The 24726-nt window shown below is 39.8% G+C and overlaps 1 protein-coding gene across 7 annotated transcripts in view; it reads right to left on the minus strand.

Annotated features, from left to right (window-relative positions):
* Positions 1–24726, minus strand: part of LOC128599569 (intermembrane lipid transfer protein VPS13B) — a 252991-nt gene that overhangs the window by 75777 nt on the left and 152488 nt on the right. For all 7 annotated transcript variants that reach the window (XM_053611298.1, XM_053611299.1, XM_053611301.1 and 4 more), the window contains 5 exons: positions 18246–18383; positions 16436–16798; positions 10367–10563; positions 9492–9693; positions 9080–9264 (listed from right to left, as the gene is read on the minus strand). In XM_053611298.1, coding sequence (XP_053467273.1) covers positions 9080–9264; positions 9492–9693; positions 10367–10563; positions 16436–16798; positions 18246–18383 — 1085 coding nt within the window. The remainder of the gene's footprint in view (positions 1–9079; positions 9265–9491; positions 9694–10366; positions 10564–16435; positions 16799–18245; positions 18384–24726) is intronic.

A 24726-nucleotide genomic window follows, 5' to 3' on the forward strand; every position in this document is an offset into this window, starting at 1 on the left:
CTAAACCCATGGGCATTATTAGAGCATACTCCTCCAGGAAGTCTATGCTGCTGTTGTGTTGGTTTTACTGTGTACCTTTTCCACGCTCAAGGTTACATGACCCCCCACCACCACACACACACACCCCACACACACATATACAGGTGCATCTCAAAAAATTTTAATATAATGGAAAAGTTTTTTTTTCGTTCCGTAATTTATTTCAAAAAGTGGAACTTTCATATATTCTAGATTCATTACACTTAAAGTGAAATATTTCAAGCCTTTTTTTGTTTTAACCTTGATGATTACGGCTTACAGCTCATGGAAATCAAAAATCTACAGTGAGGGAAAAAAGTATTTGATCCCCTGCTGATTTTGTACGTTTGCCCACTGACAAAGAAAGGATCAGTCTATAATTTTAATGGTAGATTTATTTGAACAGTGAGAGACAGAATAACAACAAAAAAATCCAGAAAAACGCATGTCAAAAATGTTATAAATTGATTTGCATTTTAATGAGGGAAATATGTATTTGACCCCTCTGCAAAACATGACTTAGTACTTGGTGGCAAAACCCTTGTTGGCAATCACAGAGGTCAGACGTTTCTTGTAGTTGGCCACCAGGTTTGCACACATCTCAGGAGGGATTTTGTCCCACTCCTCTTTGCAGATCTTCTCCAAGTCATTAAGGTTTCGAGGCTGACGTTTGGCAACTCGAACCTTCAGCTCCTTCCACAGATTTTCTATGGGATTAAGGTCTGGAGACTGGCTAGGCCACTCCAGGACCTTAATGTGCTTCTTCTTGAGCCACTCCTTTGTTGCCTTGGCCGTGTGTTTTGGGTCATTGTCATGCTGGAATACCCATCCACGACACATTTTCAATGCCCTGGCTGAGGGAAGGAGGTTCTCACCCAAGATTTGACGGTACATGGCCCAGTCCATCGCCCCTTTGATGCGGTGAAGTTGTCCTGTCCCCTTAGCAGAAAAACACCCCCAAAGCATAATGTTTCCACCTCGATGTTTGACGGTGGGGATGGTGTTCTTGGGGTCATTCCTCCTCCTCCAAACATGGCAAGTTGAGTTGATGCCAAAAAGCTCCATTTTGGTCTCATCTGATCACAACACTTTCACCCAGTTGTCCTCTGAATCATTCAGATGTTCAGTGGCAAACTTCAGACGGGCATGTATATGTGCTTTCTTGAGCAGGGGGACCTTGCGGGCGCTGCAGGATTTCAGTCCTTCACGGCGTAGTGTGTTACCAATTGTTTTCTTGGTGACTATGGTCCCAGCTGCCTTGAGATCATTGACAAAATCCTCCCGTGTAGTTCTGGGCTGATTCCTCACTGTTCTCATGATCATCGCAACTCCACGAGGTGAGATCTTGCATGGAGCCCCAGGCCGAGGGAGATTGACAGTTCTTTTGTGTTTCTTCCATTTGCGAATAATCGCACCAACTGTTGTCACCTTCTCACCAAGCTGCTTGGCAATGGTCTTGTAGCCCATTCCAGACTTGTGTAGGTCTACAATCTTGTCCCTGACATCCTTGGAGAGCTCTTTGGTCTTGGCCATGGTGGAGAGTTTGGAATCTGATTGATTGATTGCTTCTGTGGACAGGTGTCTTTTATACAGGTAACAAGGTGAGATTAGGAGCACTCCCTTTAAGAGTGTGCTCCTAATCTCAGCTCGTTACCTGTATAAAAGACACCTGGGAGCCAGAAATCTTTCTGATTGAGAGGGGGTCAAATACATATTTCCCTCATTAAAATGCAAATCAATTTATAACATTTTTGACACGTTTTTCTGGATTTTCTTGTTGTTATTCTGTCTCTCACTGTTCAAATAAACCTACCATTAAAATTATAGACTGATCATTTCTTTGTCAGTGGGCTAACGTACAAAATCAGCAGGGGATCAAATACTTCTTTGCCTCACTGTAGTATCTTGAAATCTTAGAATAAAAAAATTATAATACAGAAATGTCGACCTGAGAAAAGCTCTAATCAGCTAATTAACGCAAAACACCTGCAAAAGGTTTCCTGAGCCTTTAATTTCTCAGTCTGGTTCAGTGCACACAACCACAATCCTGGGGAAGATGGAAGTAAATTTTGCATTTCATTTGGAAATCAAGGTCCCAGAGTCTGGAGGAATAGTGGAGAGGCACAGAATCCAAGTTGCTTGAAGTCATCTGCTGGTCCACTGTATTTTCTCAAGTCAAGAGTCAATGCAGACGTCTACCAGGAGATTTTAGATCACTTCATGGTCCCATCTGCTGAGAAGCTTTATGGAGATGCTGTTTTCCTTTTCCAGAAGGAATTGGCACCTGCCCAAAGTGGCAAAACTACTAGTAACTGGTTTGCTGACCATGGTATTACTGTGCTTGATTGGCCAGCCAACTCGCCTGACCTAATATTTTGAGATACTGGATTTTTGATTTCCATGAACTGTAAGCCGTAATCAAGATTAAAACAAAAAAAGGCTTGAAATATTTCACTCTATGTGTAATGAATCTAGAATATATGAAAATTCCAGTTTTTGAATTAAATTACAGAAAAAAATAAACTTTTCCATGATATTCTAATTTTTTGAGATAGACCTGTAGGTTATCCATGAGATTCTCACTGTCCCTGGGGGTTAGGAGGCATGAAAGAGAATGTTAGTTACCAATGCAAGTATCTACTGTATGTTTCCCAAACACTGCATAGGAGGTAGTGTTCCATATCTTTCCTAACTAGCGCAGACCCACTGGTAACTTTGCAAGAAGGTTCCAGGGAACAACAGCCATATGACAAGGGTAATTATAGCAAATATTATGTCATACAGTCTGGTCATGCTTGTGCATGCACAAAAGAAGGTATGCTGGTGATTCCTAGAGAACCATCCCCTGGTTTATCAGTATTCATAGAACCACAGTTATACATACAATTAGTGCATTCGTGTATAAGCTACAAGATTTTTATTTGGAGTTGCCCAGAGGAAAGTAGTTTTGATAACCAGAGGGGAAAAAAAAATCCTACTACTTAATGACATTTGGAAAACAAAAATTTTCATTTGGTATGTTTAAATGGAATGCACTTCAAGATGGTGCGACACACTTTAATGCTGTAGCTAATAAAGACAGAGTTAACTTTAATATCATTATACGTATTGGACAGTGAGATAAGATGGTAAGCACCTTCAGTGTTCTATTACACACATGAAAATCCTGCTACCTGCTGCACTACACACATAAGCTGAGGCATTATCTGGTTGATGGTGTAACGATTTTTACCGCACATATTACTGAGTGGAGATGAAGATTGTAGACAGATATCAAATGTCAAATATCTTTATATGTGTGATGCAAAAGGAGACCACAGCTGAACTAGCTGACATAATTACTTCCCAAATCTTGTCAGCATTTTATAGCTTTTTAAAGCATTTTATTGCTAGACAGAGTTATCCTCTCCCTGGGAAACAAGTTATTTCCTTTAGTCTGTATTAAAACACTTACCTAGATAATAATGCATAGATTACACTCAGAAAGTATTGGCAAGGCTAATACTTTTTTGCCTATACACTGAAGACATTTATATTTGAGATCAAAAGATGAGTATGAGGAGATCTACCAGATGCATTTATCTGTAAACTTACATAATGTTTCTCTAGACTTGTACATTCATTCTGCTGCTACTATAATGAGTTACATCATCAATAAATATGAGTGAGCCTGTTCCAGAAGCAGCCATGCAAGCCTAAGACATGACACTACCACCACCATGCTTGACAGATCAGCTCGTAGGTTTTGGATCATGTCCTTTCTTTTGTCACACTTTGGGCTTTCCATCACTTTTGTAGAGTTTAATCTCGGTTCCAGGAGTTTTGTGGCTCATCTCTGTATTAATTTCAGAGGAGACTGCGCACATGCACTCACACACACATACACACACAGATCAGCCATAATATTAAAACCAATGACAGGTGAAGTGAATATTATCTCGTTACAATGGCAACTGTCAGCGGGTGGGATATATTAAGCAGCAAGTAAACAGTCAGTTCCCAAAGTTTGCTCGAAGCAGGAAAAATAGGCAAGCATAAAGATCTAAGCAACTTTGATAAGGCCCAAATTGTGATGGCTAGAAGACTGGGTCAGATCATCTACAAAACAGCAGGTCTTGTGTCCCAGTATGTAGTAGTTGCCAAAAGTGGTCAAAAGAAGGACAACTGGTGAACTGGTGACAGGGTCATGGGTGTCCAAGGCTCACTGATGTACGTGGAAGAGCAAAGGCTAACCCCTCGGCACTGATCCCACAGAAAACGATACTGTAGCACAAATTGCTGAAAGAGTTAATGCTGAAAAAGGTGTCAGATCAGACAGTACATCGCAGCTTGCTGCGGATGGGGCTGCATAGCCGCAGACTGGTTAGAGTGCCCATGCTAACCCCTGTCCACTGCCAAAAGCACCTACAATGGGCATGTGAGCATCAAAACTGGACCATGGTGGAATGGAAGAAGGTAGCCTGGTCTGACGAATCATGTTTTCTTTGACATCACATGGAAGGCCGAGTGCATGTGCATTGCTTACCTGCGGAAGAGATGGCAACAGGATGCACTATGGGAATAAGGCAAGCCAGCAGAGACAGTGTGATGCTCTGGGTAATGTTCTGCTGAAACTTGGGTTCTGGCATTCACGTGGATGTTAGTTTCACAAGTACCACATCTCTAAACATTGTTGCAGACCAAGTACACCCCTTCATGGCAATGGTATTCCCTAATGGCAGTGGCCTCTTTCAGCAGGATAATGTGCCCTGCCACACAGCATTTTTCTTTTGTGTTGCATTTTTCTTTTGTGTTGCAAAGTTTTGCATTTTTCTTTTGTGTTGCTTCTCCAGGCTTAGAACGCAATTTCTTTCATTTGTTGGGGGTTTCTCTCCACAGTCTCCTCTTCAGGAGGTTAAATGCATGCTCAACTGGATTAAGGTCTGGTGATTTACTTGGCCAGTCTGAACCCCCTTCCCCATCAATTTGCATGATGACATTCCTCCTAATTAGATTTGATGCATTTCTATATAAATTGGAAGACAGACTGATTCTGTAGGATTCTGAATCCATTCTGCTGCTACCATCATGAGTTACATCATTGATAAAGATTAGTTGAGCCCATTCCAGAAGCAGACATAAAAGCCCAAGCTGTGACACTACCTCCACCATGCTTGACTGATGAGCTTCTATGTTTTGGATCATGAGCAGATCCATTCTTTCTCCACATGTTGGGCTTTCCATCACTTTAGCAGAGGATAATCTTGGTTCTAGAACTTTTGAGGCTCCTCTCTGTATTACTTTGGAAATTCCAATCTGGCCTTCTGAACCTTACTGCTCCTGAGTAGTCTGCATCTTGTGGTATGACCTTTATACTTCTGCATTTGAAGTCTTCTTTGAATGGTGGATTGTGATACCTTCACTGCTGCCCTGTGAAGGTTGTTGGTGTTGTCACTAACAGTTGTTTTTGGGTTTTACTTCACAGCTCTCACAATGTTTCTGTCATCAACTGCTGTTGTTGGCCAACCTGTTCTGTGTCTGGTTGTTACTACACCAGCAGTTCTTTCTTTTAATATTCCAAATTGTTGTACTGGCTATGCCCAATTCTTGTGCAGTGGCTCTGATAGAGTTTCCCTCTTTTCTCAGCTTCGAAATGGCTTGCTTTGCTCCCATATACAGCTCTCTGGTCTTCATGTTGGCTTATCCTTTTTAACAACAAATGCAGTCTTCACAGGCGAAACCTAGGGCTCAAACCAAGTGTAGACTTTCAGAGATATTAATTCTTTAAACAATCAATTTAACAGGGCACACCTGGGCAGCAAGAAACACCTATCAGACACATGTTCCAATATTTTGATCACATGAAAAATGGGTGGGTTCAAACAAAAGGTGCCATGTTCCAAGTTATTTAACACATCTAGATGTAAATATGAGGAAATGAAAGCTGAAATTCTGATCTATCATTTCATGTCTTCAATGGATATTGAAAACAACAGATCCGGCCTTGCTGTTCCAATTTTTTTTTTGGAGGGAACTGTGTATTGATCCCAAACACATGTATTGTACAGATTTATTTAAACAAACAAATAAAAAAAATCAGTATTGACACCCCTATGATTAATATGTGACGTTGTACAGTTTTTTTTTTTAAACTAGTGGAGGCCGTATTTTAATGCCATCACAAGAGTCCTTAACACATCTTCCTAGCACACCTTGTCAAACAATAACACACAGCAGTCAAATAGTGCTGCTGACCTTTACTTATCATGATGACTGCTCTTCAGTGGTACTGAAAATGAGAATCTCTCATTTCAGAGTAAGTACCCATACTGTTTCTACTGAGGATAAAAATCTCTGAAAATTATATCGCTCTCCATTAAGAACATTATATTTCTCTCTAATGAAGGTAATGAAGCACCATTAAATCTGTAAAATCTGGTGAGAAAACTCTTGCATACAACTTGCATGTAGATGAAGCAAGTGCACTTACATGTACAAGCCAGTATGCTGGAGTCACTCCAAGGGGCCAGATCAAAATTTTTAAGGTGTGTGGTCTCCTGTGCCAACATTGACATTATTGTTACATTAATATAAACAATAGGCAGAATCGTGTCTTTTTGGCCAGAATTGGGCTATCAACAAACTGGTTACATACGTTCATGATTGCATCTGTAATGGAGACACCAATGTATTCTGTAAAGAAGCCTTGCAGCAGACAGCCTTGCAGGTGCTCTCAGGGGACTCAAGAAAGCTTTGTGAATATCCTATATTAACAACCAATTGTGTTCACGGAAATGTGTAAGGAATAGAGTGGCAGTTTTTTTAGGCTACTTAATTGAGTAATTGAGTTGTTTTTAGGTTTCTTAGCTTCACAATGAGCCAGACTTTATTTATTTATTTATTTATTTTTAAACGTAAGAATATATTTTGAAAAGATCCTCTACAGATTTTGGCCTGTAAACTATTGCTATTGTCCGTTTCTGTAGTAGGAACTGCGCTTCAGTCAGTATAACCAGTTAGTGTGTGTTTCATGGCTGTGCAAGGCAGATGCATGTATTTGGTGGTGATCAATGAACTGGAAAGAGACCATGTATTTTCAGTTGGCTCTGTCGGTGAATCATGCTTGGCACATTCATGGAACCATTTTAGCATTTTGGGATTGTGCAGTGCCACCAGAGAGGCCTACGTTGTATCCTGTATATCTTTCAACTCCTATATTGCTCCCTGCCATGCACAAATGCCCCATTTAATTTGGTCTAAACTGGACTAGCATTAAACTGTACAATAGCAGTGTTGGGTTGCTTGATCAGGCTGCACTTTTGGGAAAACTGTTGTTGATCCTCATGTTGCAGATTATCAGAAAATACATTTTATATTTTCTTATTAGATTTTTTATACCGCATATAATACATTTTATAATGGTGGTCTTAATGTAACTCAGAATAACGCTGGATTGTCGTCTACATGTGGAGGGAAAACAAGAAAAATAAGTTCATTATTTATACCAAATGGCCTTAATTCTTAGGACTTGGAGTAGGCTCCTAGGCAGGCTTCAGTCAGTGTCTAATAATTGTAGTTTTTACCAAGAGGACTGTTTAAGATGAGAAGACGTAAAAAACCTTGATTAACAGGCAGAACTCACAGCATACGTGTAGGAGGTATCTGCCTGACCTGGTGTGGTCCTAGCAGCCTTGCATACTATAGATAAAAAAGGGTAAATGGGTGACCTCTAGTGGCAGTAAGTAGAGTTGGAGTGAGTAAGCCAATTAGAATTAGCCAGTTACAGGGGAAAAATATGTCACGCCCTTGGGGTTTTTAAAATCATGCACCGTGGTCAATTTTCCAGTGTTCACTCTCGAGAACGACCTCCTTTATTGCTTGGGTAAACCTTTGTAATAAAATTCTTGCTGATTCTAAGACATTTTGGTTTCCTTGCTTATCCTTGAACCTATGTGGGAGATGGGAAAAATTCCCCACAACACATTTAAACTAAACTTTTACCTTAATCATTTCAACTTAAAATTACTTAAAAGGTAGTCTGCTGCCTCAAAAGCAGGCAATGATCCAAATGTGCCAGAGATCTGGCGCTAATGTCAGGTGATGCAGAGGTTTTAACAAGCTCTGACAATTGCCATTACCTGCTCAACATTCGGTCTCATTTAAGTTAATAGCCCCAGTGACCTACCATATTCCAGTACTAAGTCCCCCCACTGCTTGGAGTGTGCCTGCAGTTATGGTTGCATCTCATTAAGAGCTAGGAATAATGGTGCCCTGGGTTAGGGATACAATTTATGAATCCATAAAATTATGAAAATAATGACAACAACCACACTGCTATATGCTGACACAAATATGCCTGTTCTAAAGACACAGTCATCCATCCCCCAATGCACACTTGATGGTGCTGATTTAACAATAATAAAATTAGTAAAAGATATGATAAAACACTTTACTTAAAGCATATTGAATCCACTTCAACTTCACGACTTTTCTACTTGGTACTCAACAAGGAAATGAGCAAATGGGAATACTCCAGTTGTTCTGAAGAAAACTATTTTACATTTACATTTATTCAATTAGCAGACGCTTTTATCTAAAACGACTTACAAATGAGGAAACTATTCTGGTGGTCCCGAATAAAAGGAAGTAATACATTCTCCTTTCTTAGGCACCGTAACTCTTACTGCATCCCCCTTCCTTAGCGCTGGCAGTCTCCAAAGCCAAAGTAAAGGTACATCATGCAAAATGAAGAATTGCCTACTCTCACAAAATTAGGCCATTTGACACTGCAAACAACCAACCACAGGCTTTTTACTATAACCCACTGGTGAACATATGAGGACATCCTGCTTGCTCTCTATTGCTTGTTTCAAACAAAACTCTCAAACAAAATTTTAAATACTGGACGCTGGGCTGTGTGTTTTTTTTGTATTTTTTTTTTAAATCCAGTGACTATATCTAGCTCCAAAGGCTTAGTATTTAAAAGTTTTTTTAACACTGGAGACTCTTAAAGAGTCTGGCTGAAAAAGAGTACAAACATCTATACAGGCCCTGGTGCATCTGAGGCTGAGACAATACTCACCTGTAGCACATCCCCCAGGTCGGCAGTGCTGATTTCTGGGTCTTCAGTGGTGTTGAATGGCACAGGGGAAATGCGCACAAAGGTGAGAATTCTAGGTTCAGGATATCTCCACATCATCACACCAGGACTGTCCTCTGTCTCATTATAGAACATTACCTCATACACCCCAGGCAGCTTCTGAGAATCTATGGAGGAATGAAGACCGAGAGACAACACTGTGAGCACATGAGAATAACTCTGCACTAAGAATCAGACAGTAATTGCGGTATAATGTTTTACAGGGCATTGACCCGAGTTAATAGCACTTCTCTGATCAAATGGGTGCCTGAAATTGTTTCTCTGCACACATACAGTTTGGTATAAATTTGACACTACCCTTCTGTTTTTCTGGCCATAGGTAAGAACAGTGTACCTGAGCCCTGTATGTACCGAAAGACACCAGTACGTAGGTCATCTGAGGAATGCTCAGTGAGGTGGGAGTATGAGGTAAGAGAGTGTGACAAATGAGAGGGGATGGGAATTTCCTCCACTTGACTTTCCACCTCTTTAAGGTAGCTCTGCAGGTACTCTTGAATCAGAGTAAGACAATTGTAGTGCTCCTGCCCCCAAAATACCTGTGAAGCAAGAAGTAGATGTTAATGTTTTGGAATGGCCAGGTCAAAGTCTTGACCTTAATCCAATAGGAATGTTGTGGAAGGACCTGAAGCAAGCAGTTCATGTGAGGAAACCCACCAACATCCCAAAGCCGAAGCTGTCCTATACCGAGGAATGGGTTAAAATTCCTCCAAGTTGACGTGCTGGACTGGAAAAGTTTAGTTGCAGTTATTGCTGCACAAGGGGGTCACACCAGATACTGATAGCAAAGGTTCCCATTCTTTTGCCATTTTCCTCAGTAAATAAGTGACCAAGTATAACATTTCTGTCTCATTTATTTAATAGGGTTCTCTTTATCTATTAATTTGAGGACTTGTGTGAAAATCTGGCAATGTTTCAGATCATATTTATGCAAAAAATATAGAAAATGCTGTAATACACCACTGTAAAGAACAAATTTAACTCTCCAAGGACAATAAAATAGGTGCTTAAAGTTAGGGTTATGATCACATAAAATGGTTAGCAGTTTGGACTGGTAGAGTGCAGTCCACATATGTTTAAGGTTAAGGGCTGTATCTGCATTTAAACACGATAATTAAGCAACTGTCTTTTTTTTTTTGGGTTGTACTCAGGGACGTTTTTAGATGAGGTTAGGCTCATGATCATGGTTAATGCTATAAGAGGTTTGTGTACCTGTAGAAGTCCTCCTCTCAGTTCCAGTAAAATTCTTGGTGGACCGTTATCAGGGCTACCACAATGTCTGCACCAGAGCACTTCCAGATCCAAACTGCAGGAGAACGGCCCAACAAATGCACTTCTGCTGCCCCTCAGACCCGTCTGCATCAAAACATCCTCACACTGCCATAAAACGCACACTTCCTTTGCACTGTCTGCACACAGAGATAAAAGAAAGAAAGAGGGAGATTTCAACTCAATATAATCCAAAGAAAAAAATGTGAAAAGGGAAATGAAAGAATTAATGAAGTGAAAAATCAATTTTAAAATATTCTGATTGAACGAGTGAGATGGTTTTGAGCATATAATTGTGTGCTTGACCTACAGTGTGCAGATGGTTAATAGGAGATCAAACCAACAATGTGGATAACAGCTCAGGATTTTAAAGACCAGATGACTGATAATTTTCTTTTAAGAACCCCAGATAAAACACAGAGACAGACAGTGAATTCAGAAAGTATTTAGACCACTTTACTTTTTTACACTGCAGCCTTATTCTAAAATGCACATAATTTCTTTACCTCACCAGTTACACCAAATACACCATGATTAAAAAAAAGCATGAATGTGTGGCAGCCATGGGGAAAAAGAAAAAAATACACCATCCTTCAAATTTATGTTTTTATTTATCAGGGAATAAATAACAATTGTGTAGTCCTCACCAACTTCTATAAGCCAACAAACAAACAAACAATAAACCCCACCAGATTTCAATATGCATTTTCCCCCCAAAAAGTAAACCAACATTCAGAAAACAGGTAGGAGAAAATAAGTACACCCTTCCTACTTCCACAATCATTAAGAGAGTATTTAGAAGTTAGATGTTACTAATGAAATGTACAAGATTAGTTGATCATCAAGAAGTGTTATTACCTCTATGAAAGCAGAATACACCCAATTCATACACAGAAAACACTTTGTAAAGAAGCTTTAACAAGTGGCTAGTTGAAGGATAACCAAGTAGGGCAAGGGCAGGTGTGTCATGTGGAAGAAAGGGTCTTGGCCATGAAGAGCCTCCAAATTCCTTCAATCAGGCGGGAGCTGTGGCGATTCCTGGTATGGATGCTAGCGCCCTTGGTGCAGGGGCTGTGCTGATCCAAGAGGACAAGACGAGAATAGATCATCCAGTATGTTATTTCTCCTGCACGTTTAAAAACAAAGTACTCCGCAACCATTCAACTTCTTACCTAACTGCCAAGATCACACTAGCTGCTACTCTATTTTAAGCCTCATGTTCCTAATATTATTGTATGGTCTCAATAGCTCTGTAATATAGGCAGGTGCCTGACCATGCAGGGCTCTAAACATAACTGCAAGAATCTTAAACTGGATTCTACATTTAATTGGAAGCCAGTGTAAAGAAATCAGAATTAGTGTTACATTAGACCTTCTAGATGACTTGGCCAGAAGCTTAGCAGCAGCATTTTGGACCTTTAAACAGATTTGTAAGTGGTGTTCAATGATGTATTGTTGACTGTTGAAAAGGGAATTACAATAGTCAAGATGATAAGTCTCTGGTTCCAGTTATGCATGTGAGATAAAATCAGTGTATAGTACAACTGGTAGGAAGGTAGAAATGACAAACTTTAAATTAATTTCCACAAGGCTAACAACAGGGCTAGAGACACCACCTCAGTTGCAGGATACTTTGTTTATGGCCAAGACCTTTTCTTCCACAGGATACCAATAGCCCTTTAAGGAGGTCCAATATAGTAACAAACTTGGAAGAGCCAACATTATCAACACAATCAAAAACAAATTTGGGAACAAGTAATCATGGCAAACTCCAAAGATTGAGCTACGATTAGCTAAATCATGTTCCAACAAATAGTCAACTTCTTTTGATATGCTTGCTGTTTAAGAGGCTTATTTACAGATACCTGTATATCATGCTGTAGAACATTGGTTTGAGAGGGAACATCACCAAATAAGGAAGGGAAATCTTGTATCACTGTCCTTAAATGAGCTAACAGTGACAATAAGTCTGATAGCAACTCAGAACTTGACAATCTAGCACAAGGCTGAGGTATACTCTGGAATTCTGGTTCATCTGAGCCTTTTGCCACCTCAGGGTCAGGTATTGTAGTGATCACACCAACAGAAGAAGTTTTAAGAGGGGGAGATGCAACTGTTTTAACTGTAGGGTCACAAGCATGAAAAGCCTTCAACCTGCATTAATGTGACGAATACAGTTCTGCCACTTTCTGGGTACACTTACAGCATTTATTACAAAACACACAATTCATACACAGAAGACACCTTGTAAAGCAGCTTTAACAAGTGGCAAAATGACAGATAACCAATGTAGCAGGTGGTTCCCTAGGGAGAGAACCAGACAGCACCAACGGAAACAACATAAGATACACTTCTACACCGTACCCTGTATTCACCCTCTTACCTAACTACCAAGATAAAAGTAGCTACTACTCTATCCTAAGCCTCTACAAAATACAAGGGGTGGTACCCACCCACTTACCTAGTGTGTCTAGACAGAAATTCTTAGATGAGGGTTATGCATACGGGCACACCTGCTGACCTTCTTCTATAGGGGTCTTCTATAGGGTTGCACCATGTGACATGACATTGATGTGCAGCGGTGAAACAATACAACATTAACATAGCAAACATTACCACAACACAGGCAAGCAGAACAAATAGCAGAAACAGTTAGTGCAGGGCAAAGCATGGATGCTTAGCAATGAAGTGTAGCAAAGTGCACTTTGAAGTACTTTTAGGAACTGAGAAAATGAAGCAGAGCAATAAGGTGATAAACTGTGTGTGTGTGTGTATGTGTGTGTGTGTGTGTGTGTGTGTGTGTCTGTGCGAGCGAGCGAGCGAGTGAGAGAGAGAGAGAGAGAGAGAGAGAGAGAGAGAGAGAGAGAGAGAATCAAAGGGCTGGCACTCAGGGTCAGGCACTGTAGTGATCACCTCAACAGGAGTTATAAGAAGTGGAGATGCAACTGTTTCAGCTGTAGGGTCACGAGCATGCTGAGCCTTCAACAATTTAACGTGACAAACATGGAACTGGCACTTTCGATCAGGAGTACAAATTACATAGTCTGTGTCTGAAGTGTTCTGCTTTGCCCTTTTATCATAACGCCTCTTCACACAAGACTGAGAGACATGCAGAGTTTCTTTAGCTACCGTAAGTCACAAGCCTTGTGTAACCTTTCACAGATTCTACTAACATAGTCCAGCACATTACATGAGACAGCATCACTCTCAGACAAGAGATCCTCATTTACAATTTTTAATGGACCTCGAACTGTATGTCCAAACACTAATTCTGCAGGGCTAAAACCAAGTGACTGCTTCTCGCACTGCAAATAAAACAAGCGGAACCCCTTCTGTATCTAATCCTCTTCTGTATCTAAACAATACTTATGAAGCATTGACTTTAAGAACTGATGAAACTGCTCTAGGACACTTTGCAATGCTGGGTGTCATGGACTGTAAATCTGATAACGGATCTTCAAAGAGGTAAAAACTTGAGAAAATACTTTAGACAGAAAGTTAGTTCCATTACCTGTCTGTACTATTCTAGGAAGCCCCAAATTTGAGAAGAATTTAATCAGAGCTTTGACTGGTGCTGTAAACTTACATAGCGAAATGGCCATGAACAAAAATGTGCAAATGGCTCTCCTATCACTGACATTAGGTGTAAGAGAGTAGGGGGAATGGTCTGGTTTAATTTACCTGCATATTGATAAACATGACCGGCAATATTTAGTGGCTTCTTTCCTTAAAGTAAGCCAGAAGAAATGCTTGAGGACACCCAAACTAATACCCAAATGTCCAGATTTAGGACTATCATAATCCAAGTGAAGGACATGTTCATGATATGCAATTGGTATGACAATCTGATGCCCAGTCCTTTCCACCACATCAACACTCAAAATGCCATTATCAATATAAAATCTAACTTTTTTTTTTTTTTTTTAGCTACATCACTGGGACCACAAGCAAAGTAGAGACACTTCTCCAGACTAGAATCAGATTGTTGAGCCTGAACAAACTGCTCTTGACTAACAATCAGTTGCTTCACATACCAAAACTGGTGGGGAAACTACTGGCTTAGATTCCCCAGTAGTTTCTTGAGCTAAAAATTAGTCAGTCAAGTTCATAACATCAGTGAGCACACACAGGATTTTTTAAAAAATTATTTTATTTTAGATTTTTAGGCCCTGACACTTTTCTACTGAGAACAGAAAGCATTCAGGTCTACTGCACACTTCCACGACAGCACATCACCACCAGCTTAGTCGTGACCTAAAATGAAGTGTACTCCTTCTACAGGCATACTGCAACATTAACCAGACCAGTAACTAACTTTGAGTATAACTGGACTTGTTCCAGAGGAACAAGTTTCCAGAGTCTTACATAATCAGAACCGATACCACGGCAAAACACATGGGTTCCACACAAGGCAATTTAAAGGTAGCACCCCTGCCAGAATAAGAGACTGGACTGCACCAGTGTCTCTTAATATCTTAACAGGGTACTGACCTTGAACTTCTGCAGGTGAAGACACATAACCTGAAGAAAAGAAGGGCTAATAACTAGATTCACACATGTGGTTATGATTCAGTACAACCGCCAGAGGAAGAGAACCCACTAACGCGACTCCCTTGGAGTTAGGAGTTGACATATCTCGATTTCACTTTTCTGTGACCAGTCTTGTGACATAAGCAAGACAGACATAGCTCAACCAAGAGGCATGTCAAGCATGATGGTGGAGGGGTGAAGATTTGGGATTGTTTTGCAGCCAAAGGACCTGGGAAACTTGCAATCATTGAGACAACGATGAACTCCACCTTATATCAGAATATTCTTGAGACAAATGTGAGGCCATCTGTCCAGCAGCATATGCTGGGCCGAAATTGGGTCAATAATCTCAAGCACAACAGCAACTTGACATATGAATGGCTAAAGAAGAAAAAAATTAATGTGTTGGAATAGCCAAGTCAAAGCCCAGACCTCAACCCCATTGAAATGCTGTGATGGGATCTTAAGACAGCTGTGTAAATTCCCTCAAATATCACTGAACTGAAACAATGTTGTAAAGAAGAGTTGGCCAAGAATCCAAAATGATTTGAGAGCTTAATTAACTCCTGCAAAAAACATTTACGTCAAGTTACTTGGTTTCTGAATGTTGTTTTGCTTTTGGGGAAAAAAAAGTTTTTTAAATGTGTATTACTACCCACAACCATCAGATTAATCCATGAGTGCTGTATCATCTTATGAAGGGTATCTGATGTTACGAAGGTCCTTTTATGAGATTACAATGACAAAACGTTTATAAAATTATATGATAAAATGCTATAAATGATAATGTTCATGTCTATCAAAGAATGGGTATAAGTATAGCCTACACTGCTTTGAATAAGTATTCACCCCCTTGAACTTCTCCACAATTTGGCATGTTAACAACCTGGAACTGAATTTTCCTTGCCTCAGATTACATATCAAGAATCTACATAAAATACCAAAAGTTGAGGGAAAAATCAACAGACTTTGTAAAATTATTTACAAATAAAAAATTGAAAGATGTGATTGCATAAGTATTCACCCCTGTTGCTGTGAAACCCCTAAATTAGTTAATGTGCAACCAGTTACCATCAGAAGTCACATAATTAGTTGAATATAGTCGACCTGTGTACAATTAAAGTGTCACATGACCTCAATATAAATACACCTGTTCTTAGAAGAACCCTAAACAAACTGTAGTACATTTATAAATTGTGGATTGGTCAGATTAAAATGATCAGGAATATGGGTCAGAGAGACAACATGAATTAAATTTGGTAATCTACATTGTGCTTAACCAAAGTATTCACTAGGACACGCTTGATATCAATTTCATCTTTATGTCATGGTAAACAATATGAGATCAAAAGTATCACACAAGGTTAGGAAATAGCACCCACCCAGAGAGAGAGGGAGAGAGAGAGTGAGAGAGAGAGAGAGAGAGAGTGTCAGACAGATGGATAACTGTATAAACAGATAGCTTAAAAGCAATGCACTGACCAACCGGTTGCTGTCCACTCTTTGTGCCCAGAACGGCCGTCATACCGGACACAGAAAATGTGAGAGTGGGTCGTAGAGGATGCAACTCTATCTCCATCATGATGATCATCTGCACAGTTTGGAGAGAGACCTTGTGAAAGGGGCCAAAAGTCTGAAGGATGCTTGCTATACGGCTAGAAACCGAGGGAGAGACTGCATTGCTGTCACCCAGCTTGGTGCTGTCAGATGCCTCAGGGAAGCAGGAGGAGGTTCCAAGTACATTAAAACCATCTGGAAAGATTTTCCTCCACATCTTGACCTGGTCCAACTTAGTGGGTGTTGGGTTCACCTTCAGTGGCCTACATAGCTCCACCTTTAACTCAGCTGTGCAAACAATAACGAGAAAAAAATTATTAAATACTTGGTTGTTTTTTTTTACTGGATCACAGTCAGCAGTAGCATTAATTAATTTATCCTGTTGCTGAATGAATTAAAGCAAAGCAGAGACATTAATACACAACTTAAAGAAAGGAAAACAGCGGAGGAAAGGACAAGGGGAAATTAATGGGGGGGTGTTTAAATAAGAGAAGAAAGAAAGAAAAGAGACAGTTAGCTTAGTCTTTATGTGTACTGTCACTATTGTCCAGAAACCAGTTCATATTTGTGTGTAAGTCAGGGGTTTCCCCAGGTTTTAAAGATGAAAAATTTACGACTGAAATGTGGCTCAGCAAGCTATGCTAGTGAAGTACAAGAGACTGGTCTAGGTTGGCAAATTTATCACATGGCCTAATACAATTGGTCTATTCAGCATTCATGATTATGTAAAGATTATTTATTTAATACACATTGGCTAACTGTTATTTAAAGAGCTACTATTGGCTTTGTGCGCTGCATAGAAAACATGTGCCCATCATTTGACTTTATTGAGGGGGTCCATACGAGAGGAAGTTCCCAAAATTATCTAGGGTCTCTGTGATTATTTGACTAATTAAACTTTTTTTCTCTCCTCTAAGCTTCTGTGTGAGAGATCTGTTCTTTATCAGGCACGTGGACAGTTATCCTCTCTTCGCTCATGGGCTCTTATCTCCTGACAAATTGATTTAAGTTTTTCAGACTCTGTGCATATGATCTTGCAGTTGTGGAATTTTGCTACGGTTGGGGACTCACTATCCTTGGTCTCCCACTTATTAGACTAGCCATAAGTATTTCAGGCCATCTTCTGAAATTTTCCCATGTCAGAGGCAGCCTAATTTTTGGTCCAACCCACATTTGTATATCACTATGTATTTGGCCCACTGCACATACCCCAGATCACACTTTAGGATTACAGAGACAAGGCTGGTTTTTCAAGTGGCTTGTCCAAGAGCCTCCTGCATCCCTCTGAAAATCTGGAGATGGTCAAGCATTGTTAATGTTGAATGAATCCCATTTATGACTGCAAAAGTTGAACCTCCATGTGCCTCTGGTTTTTATGGGTTTAATGAGCTCCTGAAATACATTTGTATGGCCAGTAGTCATGCTATCTTTTGCCCATGAGGGATACTACTTTGGACAGCATGTTCTTCAAGGTTCAGTTTATACAATACTTTCCACCAAGTCTAAGAACTGGGGATAGCAGGATATGTGACATCTTTGTCAAACCCGCAGCAGCTTCATGGTGTATTGTACTATGCAATCTACAAAGCTGTTAAGTCTTTAAAGCAGGGGTCGGGAACCTATGGCTCGTGAGCCATATATGGCTCTTTCAGTGATTGCCTATGGCTCAACGGTGGGGGAAATAATAAATAAAAATAATAATAGTATTGAGGGGTGTGTGTGCATGTTTCCCCACCTGGCCCATTGAGGAAGTCTCTGATGGAGAGAGAGAGAAGAGGTGGAGGGATTCCGGTCCTGCTGTCTGCCTCTCCAGCCACAGTCTCTAACCAAAAAACACTATAGTCCAGAGACTCTGGCAGAGATTTTCCTGTGTCTGTGAATAAAAGAAAAAGAGAAATACAGAAATAATTAAATGAAAGGAAAGAGAAAAATAAACAAACTAAATAAACAAATTGCAAACCAAATTATTACCCAAAGCAAAAAATGTGTATTTGCACACTAGTGGTACAATGCTACAAAGAGACAGTTCCCCACCAATTATGCTGTGCCTTGTAAGTGATAATTTGCAATTATAAATTACATAATATCCCACCTGTTTTAAAGTGGGGGGAAAAAACACCTAAACAAACGTGTGTCTCTTGTTTTCTCTGTCAGAGCATGCAAAGCTCAGAAAAAAAGCTACTTTAACTGCAGTTGTACAGTTACACACCTGAATGGCTATTGGTTATGGTTTACTATAGTGAACTTTAAACATTCATGTAACATTTTGTCCTGAAAGTGCAGTACAGCAACAACAGTGGACAACAGCAAGTAGCCTAGGAACAAGCTAGCCAGCAGACAATAATGAGTAGCATTAGCAACAATCTGGCTGATTAACGTAAGTGATAAGTCTCATGTAGATGTTTACCTTCTAATAACAATTAGAATGGTCAATGTTATAGATTTAGCAAGGGACTGTTTCTGTATATTAACTGATCTAAAGTAAATACTGCTACAAACTAATTTAAAGTAGTGAAGGGGCAAGTTACACAGTTCACAGCGTGAGCAGCCATGTTGATTTGACATCACTCCATAAACAGTAATGGAATTGGTAGTTCAGAAGAGTACCCCTAAGGCTACGTTCACACTACACGACTTTTGACATCGGCAGATCGCTATGCTGTTCACACTACACAACTTGCTGTCTTGGAATCAGGAGTCATGAAGTCGTTGTGGTGTTCACACTACGTTATTGCTCGGTGACAGGGGGTGACTATCTGGTGTCCAAACTACATTGTCACGAAAACATACGTGAGAAGTGACACAGATATATGACACGAAAACACGCGCGAAACAGGATTTGTTTATTTGAAGATGGACATAAGTAAAAAAAAATTTTGTAAAGACAAGCCTGCTTCGCGGAAGGAAGGTTTCATGGGTTTCCCTTCCTCATGGTGACCTCACCCCATGTCTTGCTCTCCCATTGGCTGTAGATCATCGCCACAATCACTGCCAGTGATGATACTTTTCACACCACAGGATGCGGAGTCGCTTGACAGCTCCAGATATTTAGCATGCCAAATATCTGTGTGGCGTTTGCCGATGTCTCTGCGATGTGTCATTGAGTAGTTCACACATAACGATCGACTGCCGACTGGCGAGCACTGATTGCTCACAGAGTTGCCTCTGATCAAAGGCTTTTGTCGGCAAGCTGAGTGAGCTCAGGCTTAAAATCGTGTAGTGTGAACTAGGCTTAAGTTGATGCATTGGAATTTCAAGTTGAGGGGACATTTTCTGTGGCTTTTACCGGTTGTAGGTGGGGAATTACAAGTTGCAATTTGCGCTGAATGCGGGCTCAGAAGCCACAGTCTAGACATAAAGCAGTATGTGAGTATGTGTAGCAAATCAAGGTTTATTTTCAAAATGTACAGACTTTCAGCTGTTTGCAATTAACAAATCAAACAAAAGCAATTGAAATAGTTAAACACAAAGAATTTAGTGGTGTCCCTAAATTCAACTTATAATGATTTCTCCAGTTTCAAAATTATTCAACCCCCTGAACAGAATCCCTCACAACAGCACAAATATGCAACAGTTGTCACAAGCACACCTGATGCAACTAATCAAGGGCTTCATTAGTTGCACCAGGTGTGATTGAGCTGGAACACATGAAATACTTGAACTGGCTAGGGGTAGAAAATGTATGAAATACCTGGACGAGGCAGAAAAAGGAAGCTATGAATGGCTGCAACCAGATTTCTGAGAAGGCAGGTTGTGAAAAACCCTCAAGTGACTGTAAAAGACCTGCAGCAAGACTTAGTGGGACAGGCACTGAGGTTTCAGTGAGTACAGTATGGTGTGTACTAAACACAGAAGGTTTCCATGCCAGAACTCCAAGACTTACACCACTACTGACCCAAAAGCACAAGAAAAGTCAGCTCAAAATCATATAAATAAACCACAGAAGTTTTGGGATTCTGTCCTGTAGAGTGATGAAACAAAACTTTTCAGCATGATGGATCAGCGGTATGCCTGGAGAAAGAAGAATGAAGAAAGAACACACTGTCCACAGTCAAGCATGGTGGTGGCTCAGTGATGCTCTGGGGCTGCTTTGCATCCTCTGGCACTGGAAACCTGCAGCGTGTGGAAGGCAAGATGGATTCATTGAAGTAACAGGAAATCCTACAAGAAAACATCATGCCGTCTGTGAGGAAGCTGAACTTGGGCGTCATTGGACCTTCCACAGGATAATGATCCCAAGCATACCTCAAATTCCACGAAGGCTTGGTTGCAGAAGTAGTCCTGGAATATTCTAAATCCTTCTACAAACATGCTGAATAATTACAGATTTGATTTATTATAATTGCATAATAGGAAATATTAGATATATTTAGCGATATTCAAGATATTTTCACTTGGTAAGATATGAATTTCTTGTAGGGTACATTCATTTTGTTCATAAACATAAAACTGAAACAATATTTTAATCTCTGATACAACGACAAATAAATAGTTAAATAGGCAATCCTTCCATTTCAGCATGGGAACTGAAAGTAAAATATAGCTGCAAGCAGCAATTACAGGGCCAAGCACTACAGAGGCAAAGTAAGGAAATAAGCAAGCATCAGAGCTTGCATCATGATTTTACATATCAAGTTTCAGTTTCAGTGCTATAGGCAGAAGCGTTGCCAAGATATTGCATAAAACACCATGTGGCACTTATATCAATGTGTTATATGGAAACAGCTTGAGATATCAAAAAAAATAATTTGTCAGCAGACTCTGACGATGATCTATGTGAAATTCAGTGAAGATTCGATAAATGGTCTAGGAAGACTCAAAATGGTGGACACTAGGGCTGCACGATTATGGCCAAAATAATAATCTCGATTATTTGATCAATATTGTGATCTCGATTATTTATCACGATTATTAATTGATTTTAGTGACAACATATTTTTATTGCACTTTCACATTTATTAAGTTTTCTCATGCCACAATATAACACACTCTAGTAGGCATGAGAAAACTTGAGCTGGTCAATTATGACAATTTATGAACATAGTGTGAGCCATGACAAATTAATTTATCTTCTGATAAACTAAATGTAATATTTTCAGTTAATTTTAATTTTATAGACTGTATGCAAAAAACAACCGTTAACCTGTTTACCTTGTAAACAAATACAATAAACATCAATGTTCAGTGTCTGCTCCTCTTAAATATACTTAAAGCTACACTATTAGACATTTTCCACTGTCATGGTTCTGGGCTGGAGTAAGTCCTCGAACTGCTCTGTGTATATTGTGTAGATATCTGAATAATCTCATATAGGATGTGATTGGGTGAGTTCATTTACCCATCAGTTGCAAAGCACTTTAGTTTAATTGTGTTCATTAGGCGTCCCCCGATCAGGATTATTACAGACGATACCGATCCAGATACCAATCTTTTTAAGATTCTTTCTTTCTATTTCTTTTTAAGAAATCTTTTAAATCAGGAGGTCTATCATAAACAGTTTAATGTAAGCTCTCTGCTCATGGTCACTGTTAATGGAGTTAAAATAATAGCAATGAGAAATACTGTTGGTTAATTGATAAATAAACAAGCATAAAATATTTATTTTTAAATATCTTAAAAACAATAGAGAGTCCTAATTAAAAGTAGGCTAACACAAAAATGATCCATATTAGGACAAAGGCTAATAGCTTTCTAAGGAAATAGCGAACTAAGCTTAATGTCAGATTGATATTAAACGCAACCCATAGTAATTAAACATTATTTCATTTCTCATTTTATTTATATTTTATGAAGTTATTATAATATCTATTTTTTATATTAAATGATTTATTTATAACTAAGCACATTTTCTGTCTTTACATTTTAGTAGTTTTATTTTTGTTTCTTTATCAGTTTTAGATGGGTTCCCCAGTACAGTGTCCATGTCTGCTGATAATAGTGTGTTTTGGGGGGGATAAATTAAAACTTGGAAACTGATGTTGACTTTTTTAGTGATATCTGGCAACCGTGAGATTAAATGAAGTGAATTATAGTTCGTGAAGGAGAGCGGCAGTGTACTGTATGTGTACAGACTGAACAGTTCCTACTCTTAATTATTTAATAAAGAAGTTTGAATTAAACCCACCTTGTAGCGTTAGCATTATTATTAATTTACTTAGCGTGAAGCCGCTGTGTCTACACGAGCAGGTTAAAGTTCAGGTCATTCCGCGGGATCAATAAAAGATGGCAGTTGTGAGCTTGGGAAGTTGAGAGAAACCGATGATGTAGAGTTACTCTCTTCATCATAATGGTTTCTCTGCAGTATTTCCACACTTGTTCGGTTGACTGAGGAGATGAAAAGCAGTGTGAAAGTAACTTGTTGTAGATGCATTTTGGACTTCATGTAGTTTTTATTCCAATTGTCCACAACTCCGAACAAGTCACTCGCACCGGTGCGAATAAATATTTATTCACAGTCACACAAAGTACTTTTCAGTCGCAAATGCGAGTGAAATGGTCGCACTGTAGAGCCCTGAGTTTATCTGCTAAGTTTTTTCCAGTTCTGCATGATGACGTTTAATGTCCTCGACAACCTCTCTAGTGCCATTTAGCATCATGCTAGTGTCATGATTTCCCCTTGCATAAGCGCTGGAGCTCGAAGCGAAGCTAGCCACTAGAGGGCTAAAATCTTAACTCCGTTTCGAGCTTTTGGTACTACAAAATGACGTCATCCCTGCGCCGCACTATGTGATTGGCTGTAGTTAGGAAGCGCTTGATCTGAGTGGAGAAAACAGCGGAGTTTTCTATGAGCGGAGGATGAACTTTAAACATTAATATTGAAGTCGATCATGTTCCTTTAATCGTGGGCAGTCAAAATCGTAATCGCGATCGATATTCGATTAATTGTGCAGCCCTAGTGGACACAAAAAAATCACTGGTTTTGGACCGACAGTTCAGTTTGGCCCATCAACATGACATCCATAACTTATTGCTGACATGGACTAAAGATGATCCAAGTCGAATTTGGTGAAAATCTGACAAACGGTCTGAAAAGAAAAAATATGCGTTTTTCATATCTCATGAGCACTAGGTGGTGCTGATCTGAAACTGTGCAGGTACCCTCAAGTCATGAGGGCCATGACAAACAGTGGGGGGAAATAAATATTGGACGCGTCAACATTTTTTTCAGTAAATATATTTCCAATGAGGCTATTCACTCATGAAATCCACGCATGTGTCACACACAAATCCAAACATTAAAGTCCATAAATAAGGTTACGTGTAATACAGCGAATGACACAGGGAAAAAAGTATTGAACACGATACCTGAAATTTAATACTTAATGGAGAAGCCTTTGTTTGTAATAACAGCTATAAAATGCTTCCTGTATGAAGATATTAATCAGCCGCAGTATTCAGGTGTGATTTTCGCCCATTCTTCTAAACATATTGTCTTTAAATCTTGTTCAAGTGGATTAAAGTCAGGTGATTGACTGGGCCATTCCAACGCCTTGATCGTTGTCCTGCTGGAAGGTCCACCAAGGTCTCATCTGCATCATCCTGGTGGACGGCAGCAGATTCTTCTCAATAATCTCCTGGTAAAGGGCTCCATTCACCGTTCCTTCAATTATATGAAGTCTGTCAGTACCACGCAATGAGAAACAGCCCCACACCATGATGCTTCCACCTCCAAACCTCACTGTTGGTATAGTGTTTTAAGGGTGATGTTCAGTGCCATTGCTTCTCCAAACATGGTGTGAAGTATGACTGCCAAAAAGTTAAATTTTGCTCTCGCCTGACCAGACTGCACTTTCCCAGTATTTCATAGGCTTGTCCAAATGAGTTGTAGCAAACTTTAAACGAGTTTCGACATGCCTTTTCTTTAGTAATGGAGTCTTGTGGGCGAGCGTGAGCAGTAGAGTGCACTGCCTATTGTTTTTTCTGTGACGATGGCACCTGCTGCCTCCAAGTGTTTCTGGAGCTCTTTCTGACTGGTCCTTGGCTCTTGGCTACACTTCTGACTATTCTTCTGACTCCCTGGTCAGAAATCTGTGAGGAGCTCATGTGCGTGGCCAGTTGACGACGGAGTGATGTTGCTTCCACTTGTAGATAATGGCACCAATGGTGCTTACTGGAGGATTCAGAAGTTTTTAAATATGTCTGTATCCGATTCCATCAATATGTTTCGCAACAATAAGGTTCCGAAGGTCTTGGGAGAGCTCTTTGCTTTTACCCAT

This window comes from Ictalurus furcatus, chromosome 23, assembly GCF_023375685.1.
Source record: "Ictalurus furcatus strain D&B chromosome 23, Billie_1.0, whole genome shotgun sequence".
Classification (NCBI taxonomy): Eukaryota; Metazoa; Chordata; class Actinopteri; order Siluriformes; family Ictaluridae; genus Ictalurus; species Ictalurus furcatus.